General features: G+C 46.2%; 1 protein-coding gene across 13 annotated transcripts in view; it reads right to left on the reverse strand.

Moving 5' to 3' along the window:
- Positions 1-917: 917 nt before the first annotated feature.
- Positions 918-17,971, reverse strand: part of LOC112250278 (unconventional myosin-XVIIIa-like) — a 103,705-nt gene continuing 86,651 nt past the window's right edge. For 9 of the 13 annotated variants that reach the window (XM_042309242.1, XM_042309238.1, XM_042309239.1 and 6 more), the window contains 9 exons: positions 17,225-17,341; positions 16,006-16,089; positions 14,559-14,696; positions 13,442-13,627; positions 13,145-13,287; positions 12,576-12,620; positions 7,739-7,861; positions 5,522-6,995; positions 918-2,132 (listed from right to left, as the gene is read on the reverse strand). In XM_042309242.1, the coding sequence (XP_042165176.1) occupies positions 5,537-6,995; positions 7,739-7,861; positions 12,576-12,620; positions 13,145-13,287; positions 13,442-13,627; positions 14,559-14,696; positions 16,006-16,089; positions 17,225-17,341 (2,295 nt within the window). In that variant the 3' untranslated portion in view covers positions 918-2,132; positions 5,522-5,536. The remainder of the gene's footprint in view (positions 2,133-5,521; positions 6,996-7,738; positions 7,862-12,575; positions 12,621-13,144; positions 13,288-13,441; positions 13,628-14,558; positions 14,697-16,005; positions 16,090-17,224; positions 17,342-17,971) is intronic. The other 4 variants (XM_042309246.1, XM_042309237.1, XM_042309244.1 and 1 more) reach the window with 3 other exon arrangements.

Genomic DNA, 17,971 nt, shown 5'->3' on the forward strand with positions numbered 1-17,971 from the left:
ACAGATATACACTTGTGTACATACGCAAACACCCTTCACCACACTATTCTACATAGAGATACAACATTTGCATATTTATTCATAAATTAATAAGGTCACGTTAATCTAAAGGATATCATTGTCACTCAGTAAGGCCAAATACAGATACAGTGTATCCTACATGAGCAAATTCTTCCAGGGATCTCAGAGGATTTTATACTGAACAAAAATATAAAATGCAACATGCAACAATTTCAAAGATTTTACTGAGTTACAGTTCATATAAGGAAATCAGTCAATTGAAATAAGTTGTCCCTCACATGACTGGCAGGGGCGCAGCCGTGGGTGGGCCTATGAGAGATTGGCCCACCCACTGGGGAGCAAGGCACTGCCAATTAGAATGATTTTTTCTACACAAAAGTTTTTTTTTTACAGACAGGAATACTCCTCAGCTGTCCGGGTGGCTGGTCTCAGACGATCCAGCAGGTGAAGAAGCCAGATGTGGAGGTCCTGGGCTGGCGTGGCTACATGTGGTCTGTTGGACATACTGCCAAATTCTCTAAAACAACATTGGAGGCATCTTATGGTAGAGAAATTAAGTTCTCTGACAACAGCTTTGGTGGATATTCCTGCAGTCAGCATGCCAATTGCACACTCCCTCAGAACTTTGTGTTGTGCACATTTTAGAGCCTTTTATATTGCGCAGCACAAGGTGCACCTGTGTAATGATCATGCTGTTTAATCAGCCTCTTGATATGCCACATCTGTCAGGTGGATGGATTCTCTTGGCAGAGGAGAAATGCTCACTAACAGGGATGTGAGAAAATTTTTTTGGGAGAAATCTCAAGATTTGAGAGAAATAAGCTTTCTGTGGATTTGGTAAAATTCTGGGATATTTTATTTCAGTTCATGAAATCATGATACCAACACTTCACATGTTGCGTTTATATTTTCGTTCATTATAACTTTTGTCACATACATGTTTTTCCCCATAAGGGAGGTGGGCTTATAGCACTTAGGCCATTTGACAAAAAAATAAAAAAAATAATAAGAATTCTTATTATTTTTTATATCCAGCGCATGTGTATCTTGAAAGATGAAGATCCCTAGAAAGCCCCCCGTCACAACAGATAGTAAATATATTCCCTTTGAAAACCGACAGGCATGACACGAGGAGACAAAAGCATGGCAGAGCTTTAAACGAGCAAGACCAAAAACCATTCCAGCATGAACTACTGTATGCAAATGTAGCAGATCCAATCCTTTTCCCTCAAAGCAGCTCCCCCTCCCATTCAATAAGAACCATACTTTCCAACATTGATAGAAAAACAAAACAGTCTTGAAACAAGATAAGTCTTTCTTCTAGTTACTGATATTGGCTAAATATTGTTTGAAACGCATGACCAGAGACAGTCCAAACACATGTAGAGGAGACATTGGCATTTCTAAGTGCTAAGGAGGATAAGCTGGACTGTCAGGCATATGGGCCTGCAGTGAGAGGTCACATTGTAAGGGAGACTTAAACCGATCCTGCTACAGTCATTTGAATAAACCACAAGCTCTCCAGTCCTCAAACAACAGATGACAGCAGGAGCATAAGTTAGCCTATGAAAAGCAGTTCTCTTAAATAAGCCAGTGGTAATAAGCTCTACAGATATATCTTAAAATATGCCATTGGTGCTAAGCTCTATACTTATATTGATTCAAAGCTGCAGAGCTGAGGTGGCCACTATGCTGTAAGATTCTATGATGGAATTTGACTTTTCCAAATCACCCTGTAAAGAATTCTTCAAAGCTCTTAGTAGCAACAGAAAATGGCTATATGCCACATTCCATTTAGATGGAACCACGGTGAGTTCCACAGTATGTGCACTCTGACCTTCCCCTGTTCTTGCATCTGGTTCTAGCTAGCATTGCTCACCGATGTTCAAATGAGGATGGTATGGGGAGGTGTATTTTGATTAAATAAAGCATTATCTCTGTCTCTGGTGTGTTCGTGTAGGATGGTGGTGGTAGTGAGAGATGTGACAGTCTCTGTTACGCTGTGGACTCTGCCAGCTTGCTATTCACTGTCACTTTCCTTCAGGGAGTGTCTGCTCGAACGCCTCTCCTCTTTGTCCTCTTCACTGAGGTGTCTCCGGTACAGAGGAGGGCTGTGGGAGGAGAGAGGAGAAGAGAGAGTATTTTATATAGGAGAAACGCTGCTGAATTGAACCCTGCCTGAAAACAATGGGTGCTTGAGATTTGCAGAGGTCACAGGTCACATATCAAGCCTACTGACTCCATCTTCCTCCGCGGGTCAGGGACATGGTCAGCAGTATAAGCTGCTTGAATAGAAACGCAGCACATTACCCCTTTCAAAGTAACAATCAATGCTGGAGCAAAGATCATGCATGGCTGCCAATAGCCAAACAAACCAAAACACTGATACAATACTAGATCCACAACACTAGTTTCATGCACAAAAAAACAGTAAAGGTTTTCAAAGTCAGAATGTGGACCTGTGTTTTTTCTAACTCAGTTTTGTCCAGTGTTATATTCATTTCTCTTGAAGCTTTCATAATCGCCATATGGTGAGATGGAAGGACAGGCTGAAAATAGAAAAGGTCCAAGGTAGGACAGTTTAGCATTCTGGTTTACGCTTTCATTACCCTTCGGGGGCTAACACAGAGCTTCGAAGTTGATGAAACAAGGACAAAGCAGTGGTACAGTGACTATACACTACATGACCAAAAGTATGTGGACACCTGCTCATCAAACATCTCATTCCAAAATCATGGCCATTAATATGGAGTTGGTCCCCCTCTACTCTTTTGGGAAGCCTTTCCACTAGATGTTGGAACATTGCTGCAGGGACTTGCTTCAATTCAGCCACAATGGCATTAGGTGTTCAATGGGGTTCAGGTTAGAGCTCTGTGCAGGCCACAATGATCTCGACAAACCATTTCTGTGTGGACCTTGCTTTGCACACGGGGGCATTGTGATGCTAGACAATTTCGCTTCACAATAACAGCACTTACAGTTGACCGGGGCAGCTCTAGCAGGGGCAGACATTTCAGGAACTGACTTGTTGGAAAGGTGGCATGCTATGACGGTGCCATGTTGAAAGTCACTGAACTCTTCTGTACGGGCCATTCTACTGCCAATGTTTGTCTATATAGATTGGATGGCTGTGTGCTCGATTTTATACACCAGTAGCCAAATCCACTCGTTTGAAGGGGTGTCCATCTACTTTTGGCCATGTAGTGTGGCACGCAGACTCTGCAGGAAAGCTGAGTAACACCACCTCTTCAGACCAAGTGACTCTGCCCACTTGTTCCTATTATTATTGTCATGCTGTTGAAGTAACGGACCTACCGTATGTAAACGGTTCCCCTCAATCCAGCATATTAAATACATGGTGGATATATGCTAATGCAGTAATCAGTGTTCATGTTCAATCAGGTCTACAGTTATGTCTTGTTGAGGCCCGGAGGGAGCACATTTAAAGTGGCCATGCTTCCTCACCATGCTTCCTCACCATCACCAAGCACCATGTTCAGGGAAGAAATCTCTATTGTCCCTTTGCACTCGTAAAATTGAAGAGTTAGGCACAGATAAACGCCTAAATTGGAACGCAGTGGCCATACAGTGACATGCTATACTGTACCTGACGTCAAAGCTCTGGCTCTTCGCATGACAGCCATTTGAAACTTGAGCACCTCGCGCAAAAAGATGTTGTCCCCATCCCTCCTGCCAATTTGGCGACATTTTGGGGGGGCACATGTTTTGTTGTCGGGAGTGCGGGAAATGCTATAAATTAAGATGGCTATGTGTTTTGAAAGTTGAGAAGTTGTGGATTATAATAAATACCGCTTTGATGTCATAAAAGCAAGCGCAACACCGGTGAAGCAACATCCGAAAGCTCAAGTCATACGCAGTGTCAACGTTTATGATCACTATGTTTGATGTACAGTTACAAGATGACATGGCATCCTAACCCTGGGTTGTTCTGAACAGAAAGAGCCCGTTTGTCTATTGTGAAGAACATTTGCAGCAGCACACGCACTATCATCGTTTTGCCTGAATTGCACTGTGAAAGCCTAACTCTGTAATCTCATATTTTATAACTTACCTAGTCATTTTTGGCAATAGAACAGACTTTCAAAAACTGCCCACCTGACCTAGATTGTGATTTTTGGTTTGCATAAACAACAGTAACTGTGTAATTGCGGGATGCAGGGCTGTGTTCCAAACAAAACAACTACAAGTGTCCTTGCCCTAGTTCCTCAACGGCACAGCTAGGAGAGCTCAAAAAACACCTTATAGTTGAAGACTCTTTTTTTGAGTCATAAAAGTGCATTGAAATTGCTTAGGAACTGTGCACACTTTGGAGACCAGATAGTCCTCTCAAACCCTTGTCTTTGTTTTTTGTCTTCTGTCGCATCTACCTCACATTTTCCAGGAATATTCTTATCATGTTCATAATGTATCTAGACCATCTTCAGATTTCTTTACCAACAAATGCAGCAAAAAAGTACAGTCAATGTAAAACATAAAATCAACAGTGTAATATTTGGATTCAGTCTTGTGTCAGATGAACTGTTGTTTCCTCGCCTTTGGTCTAATCATTTCCCCTTTCAACTGTTCCTTTCAAATGTTACCCTTTTCATGCATATGCTGGCGCCACAACGCATGTTTCATCTAGCAAAGGTCATGAGTCATCACTACAATTGAGAAAGAAAGGCATTGTGGTTTTTCACATCAACCCGGATACACATCGATTGGAGGAACACTGATGGCATAAACTTGTGTTTATGTCAAATGAATAAGTAGGTAAAGAAATCAGATACACGTGTTGATGGTAATAATGCTACAAAATAAGTTTGTGGTCATACGCACATCCTTAAAAAAAACCATAGGTGCTGGGCTAATAAAGAATAATAGTATAGAACACCACTTGATTGACAAGGTTCCATCCGAAATGGATCTTCGTCAGGTCAAACACACTGAGTGCTCATAATAAATATTTACAAAATGACGAAGTGGGTAACCTGGAAGGCAAGACAAATCAAAGTTAAGTGACATACTCAGGCAAGAAATGGTCTGACATCAAACTCTTGATTCAGACCTCTAGGAGACATGGTACACAAACAGTGAATCCAATTACAATTCTCTTCTCGATAATAGATTATCAGTATCTCCGCTCCACCTGGGAGTCATGACATGTTCGATGCCGATGTATCTCAGAGCGAATGTTGTGACGATATTTATTTTGTTCTGGAACCATTCCATGCACCCATCTCATTGTTATTTAATTATTAGAGATATACAACCGTTTGTTGCACCCACCATGTGTCATGTCAGGTGAAATGTGGATGTTTTGGGATGTGAACACTCAGTGTGTTTGACCTGACGAAAATCCATTTCGGATGGAAACCTTGTCAATAAAGTGGTGAATTGGGAGCTTTAACAGTGTGCGGGCCTTCTTGTTCTATACTATAAAGTCAACATGCTTGGTTAGTCACACCGTGCTTTCACTCCATTCCCAGGCATCACCTACTGCTGGCCAGGGGCTTTAGTCACTATCAGGCTTGTAGAGATATTTCATCACCATGCTGTCCATCTTCTTCTTCTTTTTCTTCTCATCCTTCTTACTTGGGGGTCTCTGCTCAGCGGCATCTTCCTCATCTGAGGCAGGGCGGGCTGGACCTCTCTTCACACTGTTGGAGCTGCGGTAGGAGACGGTGGAGGCCGAGCTGGAGGAAGAGGAGGACTCCGAAGAGGAAGATTCAGACTCGCTCTCTTTCTTCCTGGAGCCCTTCCTGGACTTCTTTCCCTTCTTCTTGGAGCTCTTCCTGCTGTGGCGGTCATCGGAGTCTGAGGAGCTGTCTGAGGAGCTCTTCTTCTTGGCCTTGCCTCTGCGGGAGCTGGAGCTGCTGGTGCTGTGGGAGCTGAAGCTGCTGGAGGACCTGGTGCTGTAGTCCACTGCCGAGCCAGACGCTGAGCGACGCACGCTGGATGCACTACGGCCCAGACCCTCGTCATCCCCCTTCACACTGTTCCGGTCATCCTCATCTTTATTTACCTCATTCTCTTCCTCGTCGTCAGACTCGTCCAGTTTGCTGCGTTTGAACTTGATGGGCTTGAAGCTGAGGACCTCGTTGATCGCCTTCTCCAGGTCAGGGTCAAGGTAGTTGCGGTGGGTGACAGCCTTAATGTCAGAGGTGTCTGGGGGGTTGTCGTCAGAGGAGCGAGGCTGGGCCGGGGTGGAGAAGCTGCGGCCTAGGGAGTGGGGGCTGTAGGCAGAGGTTCCCTGACTGAAGGCCATGCTCAGAGCATCATCATCGTCGTCCATGCGCAGGCCGAACTCACTGAGCCGGCTGCTGCGGGCCACAGATATACGGGAGTCAGCCTTGCTCACGCTGCCTGGGCTGCGACCCCCAGTGCGCCTGCTCATGCTGGGGCTGACCGAGGTCCCGTATGAATCGCTACGTCCATCATCCTTCCAGGAGGTGCTACGTCGCAGGCCACGAGGGCTGGTACGACTAACACTGGTGATGCTGCTAATGGTGGACATATTGTCATCATCCATGTTTGGCATGGCTCTACGGCTGGACCTGCTAGGGGCCAGGGAGGACACCATGGAGTCCTTGTCAAAGTCAGGGCTGTGTGGGGCCCAGCGGCGCTCCAGACCCTTCCGGGCCCTGCTGGTGGCCTCAGAGTAGGCCTGGGAGATGACCGAACCACGGTCATCATCATCTTGTGACTTCTTCCTGTCATCCTGGTCTGTAGACTTAGACTTGGCCTTGCGTAGGGAGGAGCGGTCCGGGGTGTCGGACTGTTCCTTTAGCGTACTGAAGAGGGAGCTCTCGTCCCCCTGGCCTCCAATGGAGTCTTTCAGGTTGGAACGCTTCCTGTAGCTAAGGGAACTCATCACAGACACCGATCTGCTGTCTACTTCTTTGCCTTCCTTGCTACCTTCTGTAATCTCCTTAACCTCTTTGCCTTCCTTGGCATCTACATTCACTGCATATCTGAGATGCCGTGAAGAGGAGGGTGTAGGAACAAGAACACCATGGAAACACCATCAACAGAGACACAGAGAAACATAGAGAGAGAAAATATGAGAATTTACAGACAATGAAATTATGAAATTAAAAGTTCAGAAGGATGAAATACATATGATTGAATCCCTGAAGTGTAGAATGCTTGTCAACATTCCCCAAATATTCCAGCAGCATCTAACTGAAGTTCCTGATGACACTTTGTCCTCTGAAGTGAGTGTAATAAGGAAAGTTAAGTTGTGAGTCGATCTGCTAAAGCTCGTCAAAAAGAGCAGGTATATATTTGGGGCTATCCTGTGCTGTCTGCCAGGGGGGAGGAAATGCATTCATCTCAGGCAGAGCAGAGAGAGGGGCCATTTAGCAGGTTTGCCAGCTGGCCTTGGGCCACTTCAATAAATCTGACAGGCAGCACAGCGCCCGTATCCCTCTTCCCGCTGCTGTGCCGCCTGCTGTCATTAGAGGGATGACAGGAAGGCAGAGAGAAATGACACCTAATCTCATGAAATTCTCACCCTTCCATTCCACCCTGCCTCAGCTAATCCTGGGCTCTTTAGCTCTCAGCAGGGTAAACTCATATAGAAATGGGATGGGATTGAGGAAGCCATCACTGCTTTATCAGGGCCCAGCCAGAAGGAAGGGGGATGATAACATAATGAGGAGGCTGCCGACTGAGGAGGCTGATAGACAGACAGACAAGTCAAGACAAGACTGACCTGGAGTTCTTCAGACTGCCCTCGTCTGACAGAGTCTTGGTGGAGCCCTTATTCTTGGACAGCCAGGACTTGACCCCGTCCACACGGTCCTCCACCTCTGAGTCCGTGTCCGACTCGTCACCACTGTGAGGAAGACAGGAGAGCAAACAGTGTTGTTATGTTGCTGTTGGTGTTGGCAGGAGGCAGAGCTGTTTAAAAAGAGTCATCTGGGAGGGTTAGCGAGGATCCACCATAGAGGAAACCTGTTGGTTTGGACAGGAAGTACAACACAGACAAATCCTATGTTTTGAATGTCATAAAGATAACAGCTTTCTGATTTAGTTAGTCAGACAGCATCTGTATTCCATTCATTGTGACAGTAACCTGGGGTTGAGCAATGCAAAGGCAGACAGTCACAACAAGCTTTAGGGAGACAACAGCAGTCTGTTAACGTAGAGCGATGACAGACTTAGAATTTTGCACCCAGTCGCAAACTAGTTTACCAGTCAAAATCTAGTTTGGACTCTGCTACTTCCTGAATATTGATACAAAAAAATATCAGCCACAAAGCTAAAGTTGGCCAAAGTAAGTTTGATGAAAAACCAAGAAGCCTCGTTTGAAAGAAAAAAAATATTAGATATTGTTGCATCCATAAATATGAATGTGTATTGTCCTGAGTGCTTTCTCTTCCCCTGTTAAATGTATAATCGCTTATGATGGGGGCGGTCGAGTGAAACGAGTCATGGTGCCTCCGAGCACAGCGGAATGCAAATGAATGGAGCTCATGAAGGCGTAATTAACTCTGTGGCCATAGCGAGACTTTTAGGATGTCTGTGGCGAGTGGCTGAGCGCGGCCTGTTGATGTAGATTGTTATTGGGGCTGAGCCGATGAGATGGCCCTCTAGCCCTGGCCTTGACAATAACAAGCAGTAAACAGATACTGGAGGGAACCCGAGGAGAAATGATATTAGATCACGCTTGGGAAAGGTCGGCGGGAGCATTTCCATCCTGATTCATCTGTTCCTCAATCCTGCAGAGGTGATGCTTCTCTGACACTCTATTATGCATCTGTTGCTTGATGGACGGGGGAGGTAGGAGAGGGGGAGAGGGGGGGGGAGTGAGGGGAGCGGGGGACGGACAGGGGAGTAGGAGAGGTGAGGGGAGAGGGGAGTAGGGGAGTGGTGAGGGGGGGAGAGGGGGACGGACAGGGGAGTAGGAGAGGGGGATGAGGGAGAGAGGGGAGGGGAGTAGGAGTGGTGAGGGGGGAGAGGGGGACGGACAGGGGAGTAGGAGAGGTGAGGGGAGAGGGGGAGGTGAGGGGAGGGGAGAGGGGGGAACGGACAGGGGAGTAGGAGAGGGGGACGGACAGGGGAGTGAGGGGAGAGGGGGGGACGGACAGGGGAGTAGGAGTGGTGAGGGGAGAGGGGGAGGGACAGGGGGGAGTAGGAGAGGTGAGGGGAGAGGGGGAGGGACAGGGGAGTAGGGGAGTGGTGAGGGGAGAGGGGGGGGACGGACAGGGGAGTAGGAGAGGTGAGGGAGAGGGGGACGGACAGGGGAGTATGAGAGGTGAGGGGAGAGGGGGAGGGACAGGGGAGTAGGAGTGGTGAGGGGAGAGGGGGGGGGGACGGACAGGGGAGTAGGAGAGGTGAGGGGAGAGGGGGGGACGGACAGGGGAGTATGAGAGGTGAGGGTAGAGGGGGGTGAGGGACAGGGGAGTAGGAGTGGTGAGGGGAGAGGGGGACGGACAGGGGAGTAGGAGAGGTGAGAGGAGAGGGGGCCACCCACAGGGGCTAAAGTCTTAGGTAATGGACAAACGTGTCTGGGAACAATTAAGCCTAGCAGTGTTCATTCGTTTCTAGTACCAGAATGAACTATACATGAACATTGACAGAAAAGAGCAACAATTTGGATCATAACCAACAACATTCAGTCTCTGCATCAATCCAAACAACAATTCCAGCGTCTGTTGTGACGTGACATCAATTGAAATGGCACTATTTTGAGACGAGTGATAAACACCAAAAGCAAAGGACAGGTTTTCTTTCTTCTTTGACCAGCTTATCTGGCAAGGCTGTGGGACAGGATGCAAAGTGCTTATCATGAGCCAACATAGTGCATCTTATTCAAAGAGGTCTCAGATGATGGCTTTCTTTAATGGTATAGACCGCTGGGCTGCATCGCCCTGCTCACATTTACATGCCTGCTATTAAAGCCTCCCACTGCAGAGAGCAATACAGTGGTATATCATACATTCAAGTCTCCATGAACAAAGTGTTTGTGTTGCCTCCCCTCTCTGCATGTGCAGAACCACAGTTCCATTTACCTGCATAGAGACAGAGATGTGCTCTCAGAATGGATGGAGGCATACAGTACACAGCGGCAGGAAGTAGGGGTGCTGAGGGTGCTGCAACACCCCCTGATAAACCCCCAAAAAAGTGGCCGTCTGGACATGGACATTTGCTACCTTACTAGACCCAGTCATTTAGGGTCTCTCTCATTTTCAATGTATCAAACAAAGCTTTCTGGGGAAAGATAGTTTACGGACTGTCTCCCACATGCAAGGCAAAACTAATCTCTTTTTCCCACAGACCGAAACACACAAATACCTGCACTGGAGCAGCTGTGGGACAGAGGCGCCTTGTAATCGAGTGCTTTGCAAATCGTGTCACACACAATTTATGTCTTTGGCCTCACACCACTGGCTAAGCAGCGCTGAGGCTCCAGGGAGCAAACAAGCACAGAGAATTTAGAGCCCGACATTAATCGCTTATGACAATCGGCCTCCACTGGTTGTATATCTCTGTCCCACATACCTACAGTACATCCTCATGAAGCTCCATAGGGATGGTTCCTGTCTACAGTACATCCTCATGAAGCTCCATAGGGATGGTTCCTGTCTACAGTACATCCTCATGAAGCTCCATAGGGATGGTTCCTGTCTACAGTACATCCTCATGAAGCTCCATGGGGATGGTTCCTGTCTACAGTACATCCTCATGAAGCTCCATAGGGATGGTTCCTGTCTACAGTACATCCTCATGAAGCTCCATAGGGATGGTTCCTGTCTACAGTACATCCTCATGAAGCTCCATAGGGATGGTTCCTGTCTACAGTACATCCTCATGAAGCTCCATAGGGATGGTTCCTGTCTACAGTACATCCTCATGAAGCTCCATAGGGATGGTTCCTGTCTACAGTACCTCCTCATGAAGCTCCATAGGGATGGTTCCTGTCTACAGTACATCCTCATGAAGCTCTATAGGGATGGTTCCTGTCTACAGTAGATCCTCATGAAGCTCCATAGGGATGGTTCCTGTCTACAGTATTCTACACTTGCATCCTCTTGGTCCCAGCATTTCCTATCATGGTCAAACTGTTCACGGATTACGGCAGAGACAGGTCCATTAAATCCATGTTATTTGAGCAGTGTGCTGCAGTACACTGTGTACACACAGACTCACATACTCTACGGTCTTCAAAGGCCTGTACTGTTCAGGATATGTTTGTGTGATCTTCTTATGGCCATGAAAGGGTACACTGGATAAAGAACTGCCTGAAAATGAAGAGTGCACTGGAAAGGTTGACAACCTTCCTTCCCTCTTAATGTTTCAAAGTACATCTCAGATAACCTGGAAAGAGACGTCCAAAGGTTTCATACCGATTCATTATTCTTTATCCCCTTCACACGCACACATAAACATTCCTACCATTGTCACCTTTTATTGGTGCAATTAGTCAAATCCAGATCAAAAATAAGTCCTAATCCTGCAGAACATTCCCTTCACAATTCGATGGCAAATCAATTCTTCCATTAATGTTTAGCTCGCTGGTATTACATACAGATCAAAAGGGAGAACAAATTTGCTCCTAAGTAACCATGGTGATTCACTTTCTTTTCTCTTGAGCACAGCTAAGTGAGGAATCCACAAGCTTGATGCTGATGTACAGACAGACACCGTGCACTGTGCTGAATCACATGAGCTCGCCTGTCTGATGGCAAATGAATGAATAACAATGAGAGAAATTGACTCACAGGGCAGCGAAGCGTTCTCTCTTGGAACAAGCAATTAGAGGTTAATACTGACACAAATAAAACATGCTGCGAAAATGAACTGCAGACACTAACTACAAATCACATACAAAGCACCCTCTTTCATTCAAAATTGTGACGCACGTTTGCATTCTTCCATCAAGACATGACGAGCTACACTGGAATTGGAATGTTAACTTTAATTATGGGGCTTTAGAATAAAGGATTTTATGTCCGAGTCCAAAGTGATTAAGACAGCACGGTGACTTGAGTAGAGCAAGCTAGGCGCTGCGAAACAAGCAGCTCAGCCAACCACACTCTACAGAGAGCAAACCTACCTACCATCACAGACAGATGGAAACAAGTAAACAAAGACTCAACCTTTTGTTATTAATAGGTTATACTGTATAGAAATCTACCAATGCTCTTGAACACAGTGAAATGAGTTAGTGGGTCCTCAAAAGCATGAATGTAAAATAGCATGAAGGTCCATGGTTGTTGCCTAAAATGGGACAATGGTTCATGATATTTCATTGGAGAGTGATGCAGTATCGACAGGTGTTCCATGACCGTGTTTAATTAAAAAATAAAAGAAAATAGATAGCATTTTTTTTCTCACAGCGGTGAGCATCCCTCAAACAGTAGGTTTGTAGAGATGCTAATCTTAAAGTAGTTTGAACTAAGTTCCTTCTGCTCAAAATATCATCATTAAAACAGCAGAAGGGCAACGTCTCCCTAATACAGCATCATTCTCTCGTGGGACGAGGATTTTAAAACCTTGAAAGCAAACAATAATGGGAAGAGAAAGGATACATTGTCTGTTCTTACGTTTTGTTCTTTCGTCTCTGATACTTTGTCACCATGTCTTGTAAACTGGGCGATGAAGTGGGAGAGGAAACCAAAGAGAAAGAGAAAAAGAGAGGAACAGAAAAGGAGAAACACAGTTAACAGTTTGAGACCAACCCAACCGGGGATGTAGTGTGCCCCAGGATAGATAGAGCTTCATTGTGTGTGAAAAGAAGACAAGGCGGCTCAAAATAATTTGCTGCAGGAAATCTAATGAACATCTCTCCATACTGCCCGGTTTTGGGCAGTGATTCAGAATACCAGCTCACTCATCCTCTCTCGGACCTCATTGTTTAAAAGGGAGTCTAAACTCACTCTCAGAGGCCTTGTAATGGCAACAGTGGGCCTCAGAGGTAGTGTAACCCTGAACATGCCAATAAAAGAGACCTCAGCAGGCAGCTAAACAAGAGGACAAACCAACAAAGAATCAGGAAATGGGATTAAAGCAGGACAGACATTAAATAACAGGCAGTTGTTTTCTGTCAACTTTAGTACAACTTTATTACAAAGAGAATCTGTCCTCCGACTGAAGAAGAGAGGGGGGCACCTACTTGTTCACGAGGTCATCGTCGCCGTCACTGTCGACCATCTCATCCTCTATGGCGGCCTGCAAGTCTCCAATCCTCTTGAAGGCCAGCTTGAGGTCTGCCTGCAGACTCTGATTGGCTGCCTCCAGACTCTCTATGTCCATTTCCTGATGGATCATGATGCAGAGTAAGTGACTGTCACCCCAAACCCCTGTAAACCAAGACATCCCCACCCTAAATGAGGATATTAGCCCTGTATGACCTAACAAGGAGAGTCCAGTCCAAATGTCAGTACTCTGCTGACTGGGCCCTCTTCCTTACCAGCTCGTGCTTCTTGCGGCTGGCCTCGGCCTCCTTCTTGGACAGCTCAGCCATCTCCTCTTTGATGTCCCTCATCTGTCTCTGTATGCGTTTGTTCTGCTCCTTCTCCCTGTTCTCTCCATTACCGCGGTGGTCTCTCTCCTCCGTCATCTTCTCCAGGTTCTCCTTCAGACGACCTGTAAGGCTCTGGGGATGAGGAGATGGAACTGGGTCAGAACCGCATAGAACACAGCTGAGACATCCAGCATAGGTGCCTGAGCAGTGAGCACATTTCACTTTGAGGTTTTTGGTGTGGTTAATGTAGTTGGAGAAGGGTCAAATTGAGGTCACTAAGAATTTCCAATTGAGCTCAGGTGTGCAGAAATCACAGCTGGCCAGAGAAAGATAGTATGGCTGTCGTAAAATATATTTCCCTCACAGCATTTGTTCAATGACCCAAAATGTGGCCTCACAGCTTGCCCTCTACCTCCCACATACAAGCGCCTCTCTCTTGCTCTCACACACACACACTCCCTCCCCTCCCTCCCACTCTCTCCCCCTCCCTCCCCCTTCCTCCCCTCCCACTCTCTCCCCCTCCCACTCACTCACTCCCTCCTTTTTCCCCTCCCTCCTTCTCTCCCTCACACTTTCCCCCTCCCCTCCTTCTCTCCCTCACACTTTCCCCCTTTCTCCCCTCCCTCCCTCCCTCCCCCTCTCCTTCTTCCCCCTCCCCCTCCCTCCCTCCCTCCCACTCACTCACTCACTCACTCACTCACTCCCTCACTCACTCACTCCCTCCCACTATCTCCCCCTCTCACTCTTTCTCCCCTTCCCTCCCTCCCACTCTCTCCCCCTCCCACTCTCTCCCCCTCCCACTCACTCACTCCCTCCTTTTTCCCCTCCCTCCTTCTCTCCCTCACACTTTCCCCCTCTTTCTCCCTTTCTCCCCTCCCTCCCTCCTCCTCTCCTTCTTCCCCTCCCACCCACTCATTCACTCCCTCCTTCACTCACTCCCTCCTTCTCCCCCTCCCTCCCTCCCACTCACTCCCCCTCTTTCTCCCCTTCCCTCCCTCCCTCTCCCACCCTCTCCCTCCCTCTCCCTCCCTCCCTCTTCCCCTCCCTCCCTCTCCAGTCTCACCTCCAGGCGTTTGATCTGGGTCCTCTCGTACTCCAGCTTGGTCTCGAGCTCACGGATCTTGGCCTCCTGCCTGCTGACCAGGGACTTCTCCACCATGGACTGCTCCTGGAACTCCAGCTGGCTCTGCAGGGACTGCAACTGGAGGGGGGCAACACACACAGTGACATACTGAAGTAAAATATATCACTAGCCACTTTAAACAATGCTACCTAATATAATGTTTACATACCCTACATTATTCATCTCATATGTATACGTATATACTGTACTCTATATCATCTACTGCATCCTTATGTAATTACATGTATCACTAGCCACTTTAACTATGCCACTTTGTTTACATACTCATCGCATATGTATATACTGTACTCGATACCATCTACTGTATCTTGCCTATGCTGCTCTGTACCATCACTCATTCATATATCTCTATGTACATATTTTTATCCCCTTACACTGTGCATAAGACAGTAGTTTTGGAATTGTTAGTTAGATTACTTGTTGGTTATTACTGCATTGTCGGAACTAGAAGCACAAGCATTTCGCTACACTCGCATTAACATCTGCTAACCATGTGTATGTGACAAATACATTTGATTTGATTTGATTTGAAGTACTGATTACACAACACTGAACACCTCCACTCTGCCCTATGCAACCCTCCCTCTACTTCTTCTATAATCAATACTAGGCCTGCATTCAACAGATATGTGTTTATGCCCAAAATAAATACATTCACCCCTTCCCTTCATCTTCATTGTGAATAGCATCCCCCCTGGCTGAAATGTTGGGAATCTAGCCAGCATTTTTGTTGCCTCTAATGCTAGTATTATCTGATGTGAATAGCCAATAAGCCGAGGATAGGATAACCCCAGTAGCCTCTACAGACCTAAATAACGATCACAGATCCCACTGCACAGCTTTGTGGAGGGGAATAAGATCAATGCTTTGCAAACTTGTTTCGTCTTAAGACTTTTCTCATATCTGATAAGAGGATGAAAGACATACACTAACTAAAAGTACCCAAAATGCACCAGGGCTCCTAATGAGGAGCTTTGCATCTGAGAGAAGGAGGATTTAGAGCTGGCCTTTCATGTCATTAAAGAACACAGTGTTCCTCTCATTGTGGATCTGTTAATCACTGCAGGGCTACAGGATTTAGATAGATACAATAGATAGCCATCTATCGCTGCCTTTGGTGGCAGCTCTTAAAACTACCTTATAGCAAGCAGAGTGAGGGGTAAGATCAGGCTGTAAGCAGACAGACAGAGCTCTAATCCTCTCCAGGTGAAGGTGATGGTGTAGGTGTAGGACAACCTGTATGATTGTGCTGAGGGCATGATGTCCTCTGAGTGGCTGGTGAATGTGTGAGTAGATGGGGATGGGTGGGGGGCAGGCAGGGGGATTGGGGCTCCCATGGCAGGCAGCCATGGCAGTGTGTAGTTACCTTGTCCTGGATCTCCTGCTTCTCCTTCATGGCTTCCTCCAGCTGGGCCTGCAGGTCACTGATCTGGGCCAGGTCTCTGGCAGACTGTCACATCACAAACACACAGAGATAGTTACAGTAATTGAAGAGTTTACTTCCAAAACACTATATCCACAAATTTTTTACATTTGTGTTTTTTTCATCAGCAATTATTGGTTATGCGTACCTTCAGGTGTGTGTAAAATATTACTGTTGTCACATTTTTAATTCCTACATTTGAGATGTGTCTGAAATGTTCTATTTATTTTTTGCAAAATGCTATATATACAAACATACAGACACATCGTTTATCTCAAATGGAAATGTTCATATTTTTTACCATTGTATTTGTCATTTAGCAGACACTCTTATCCAGAGAGACTTACAGGGGGTTCATTGCTCAAGGGCACAAACAGATGTTTCACCTACTTGGCCCAGGGATTTGCCCAACGCTCTTAGTCGCGAGGCTACCTGCTGCTCGCATATTTTACTGTGATATGTGGTCGTTTCACCTAGCCATCTTCATTTTAAGATGAATACCCTTACTGTAAGTCACTCTGAATAAGAGCAAAAATGTCAAATGTAAATGTTTTACATACAGATTTCATATTACTGCATTGAGTTATTTAAAAAAAATAAAAAATATGGATGTCACGTATAATAATCAGCTGTGTAGCTGAGAGGGATGTACAGTATGTGTCATAGTTATAGTGCAGGTCTACAGACCAGAAGCTGTGTAGCTGAGAGGGATGTACAGTATGTGTCATAGTTATAGTGCAGGTCTACAGACCAGAAGCTGTGTAGCTGAGAGGGATGTACAGTATGTGTCATAGTTATAGTGCAGGTCTACAGACCAGAAGCTGTGTAGCTGAGAGGGATGTACAGTATGTGTCATAGTTATAGTGCAGGTCTACAAACCAGAAGCTGTGTAGCTGAGAGGGATGTACAGTATGTGTCATAGTTATAGTGCAGGTCTACAGACCAGAAGCTGTGTAGCTGAGAGGGATGTACAGCATGTGTCATAGTTATAGTGCAGGTCTACAGACCAGATGCTGTGTAGCCTAGAGGGATGTACAGTATGTGTCATAGTTATAGTGCAGGTCTACAGACCAGAAGCTGTGTAGCTGAGAGGGATGTACAGTATGTGTCATAGCTTTAGTGCAGGTCTATAGACCAGAAGCTGTTCAGGGGCAGGGTTTACCTGGGAGACGGCAGCCTTGTGTTTCTTCATCAGCTCGTTCATGTCCTCCTGGTCCTCCTCCATACGAGACTGCAGGTCGTTCTTCTCCCTTTGCAGGCGGGACACCTGCTCCTCAAGCTGAGAGAGAGGAAGAGGGGAAGAAAGAGAAAGACAAACTTTAACAGCTGAGCTGTTTTTCAACCAGAGCCAGTGAACGTAATCAATGGTCAACAGCTGGCCAGTCATCTAATGGATATCTACCTGAGGCCTGACCCTGGTAGTGGATTAGTGTGATTTACTATAATCACACCTGATTGGGTCATTTAGGCCTGCAGACAGACCTTTGTGGCCAATGCACCATGTATTAGCTTGGAACTAGTGTCCTAAGGCAGATCGATCATCAGATCTACTCTGGAGGGAAAGACACCCAGCCTCTTAGTATGCCATCCCAAACTGGAGACATTTAAAATACCTTTCATAGCCATAAACACACCAATTAGCAGCTCTACAGGGTCACTCTCTGTCCTCTCTCTGTCCCCAGAGGACCAGAAGTGTCACTCTCTTCCCGCAATTTCCTCTAAAACACAGAAAGCACTCTCATGGGAAGTCATTATGGAATGCATTAATGAGGACATAAAAAACATCAACAATGCTAATCAAACCATTAGCACATAATCGAGAAATGGGCCATTTCCAGAAAAAATTAAAATGTCAATGATGATGGGGGGGGATTTGTGCATATTCGTGACAGTGTTTTAACACACACTA

The sequence above is a fragment of the Oncorhynchus tshawytscha genome, linkage group LG30 (genome assembly GCF_018296145.1).
Source record: "Oncorhynchus tshawytscha isolate Ot180627B linkage group LG30, Otsh_v2.0, whole genome shotgun sequence".
In the NCBI taxonomy this organism is placed as follows: Eukaryota; Metazoa; Chordata; class Actinopteri; order Salmoniformes; family Salmonidae; genus Oncorhynchus; species Oncorhynchus tshawytscha.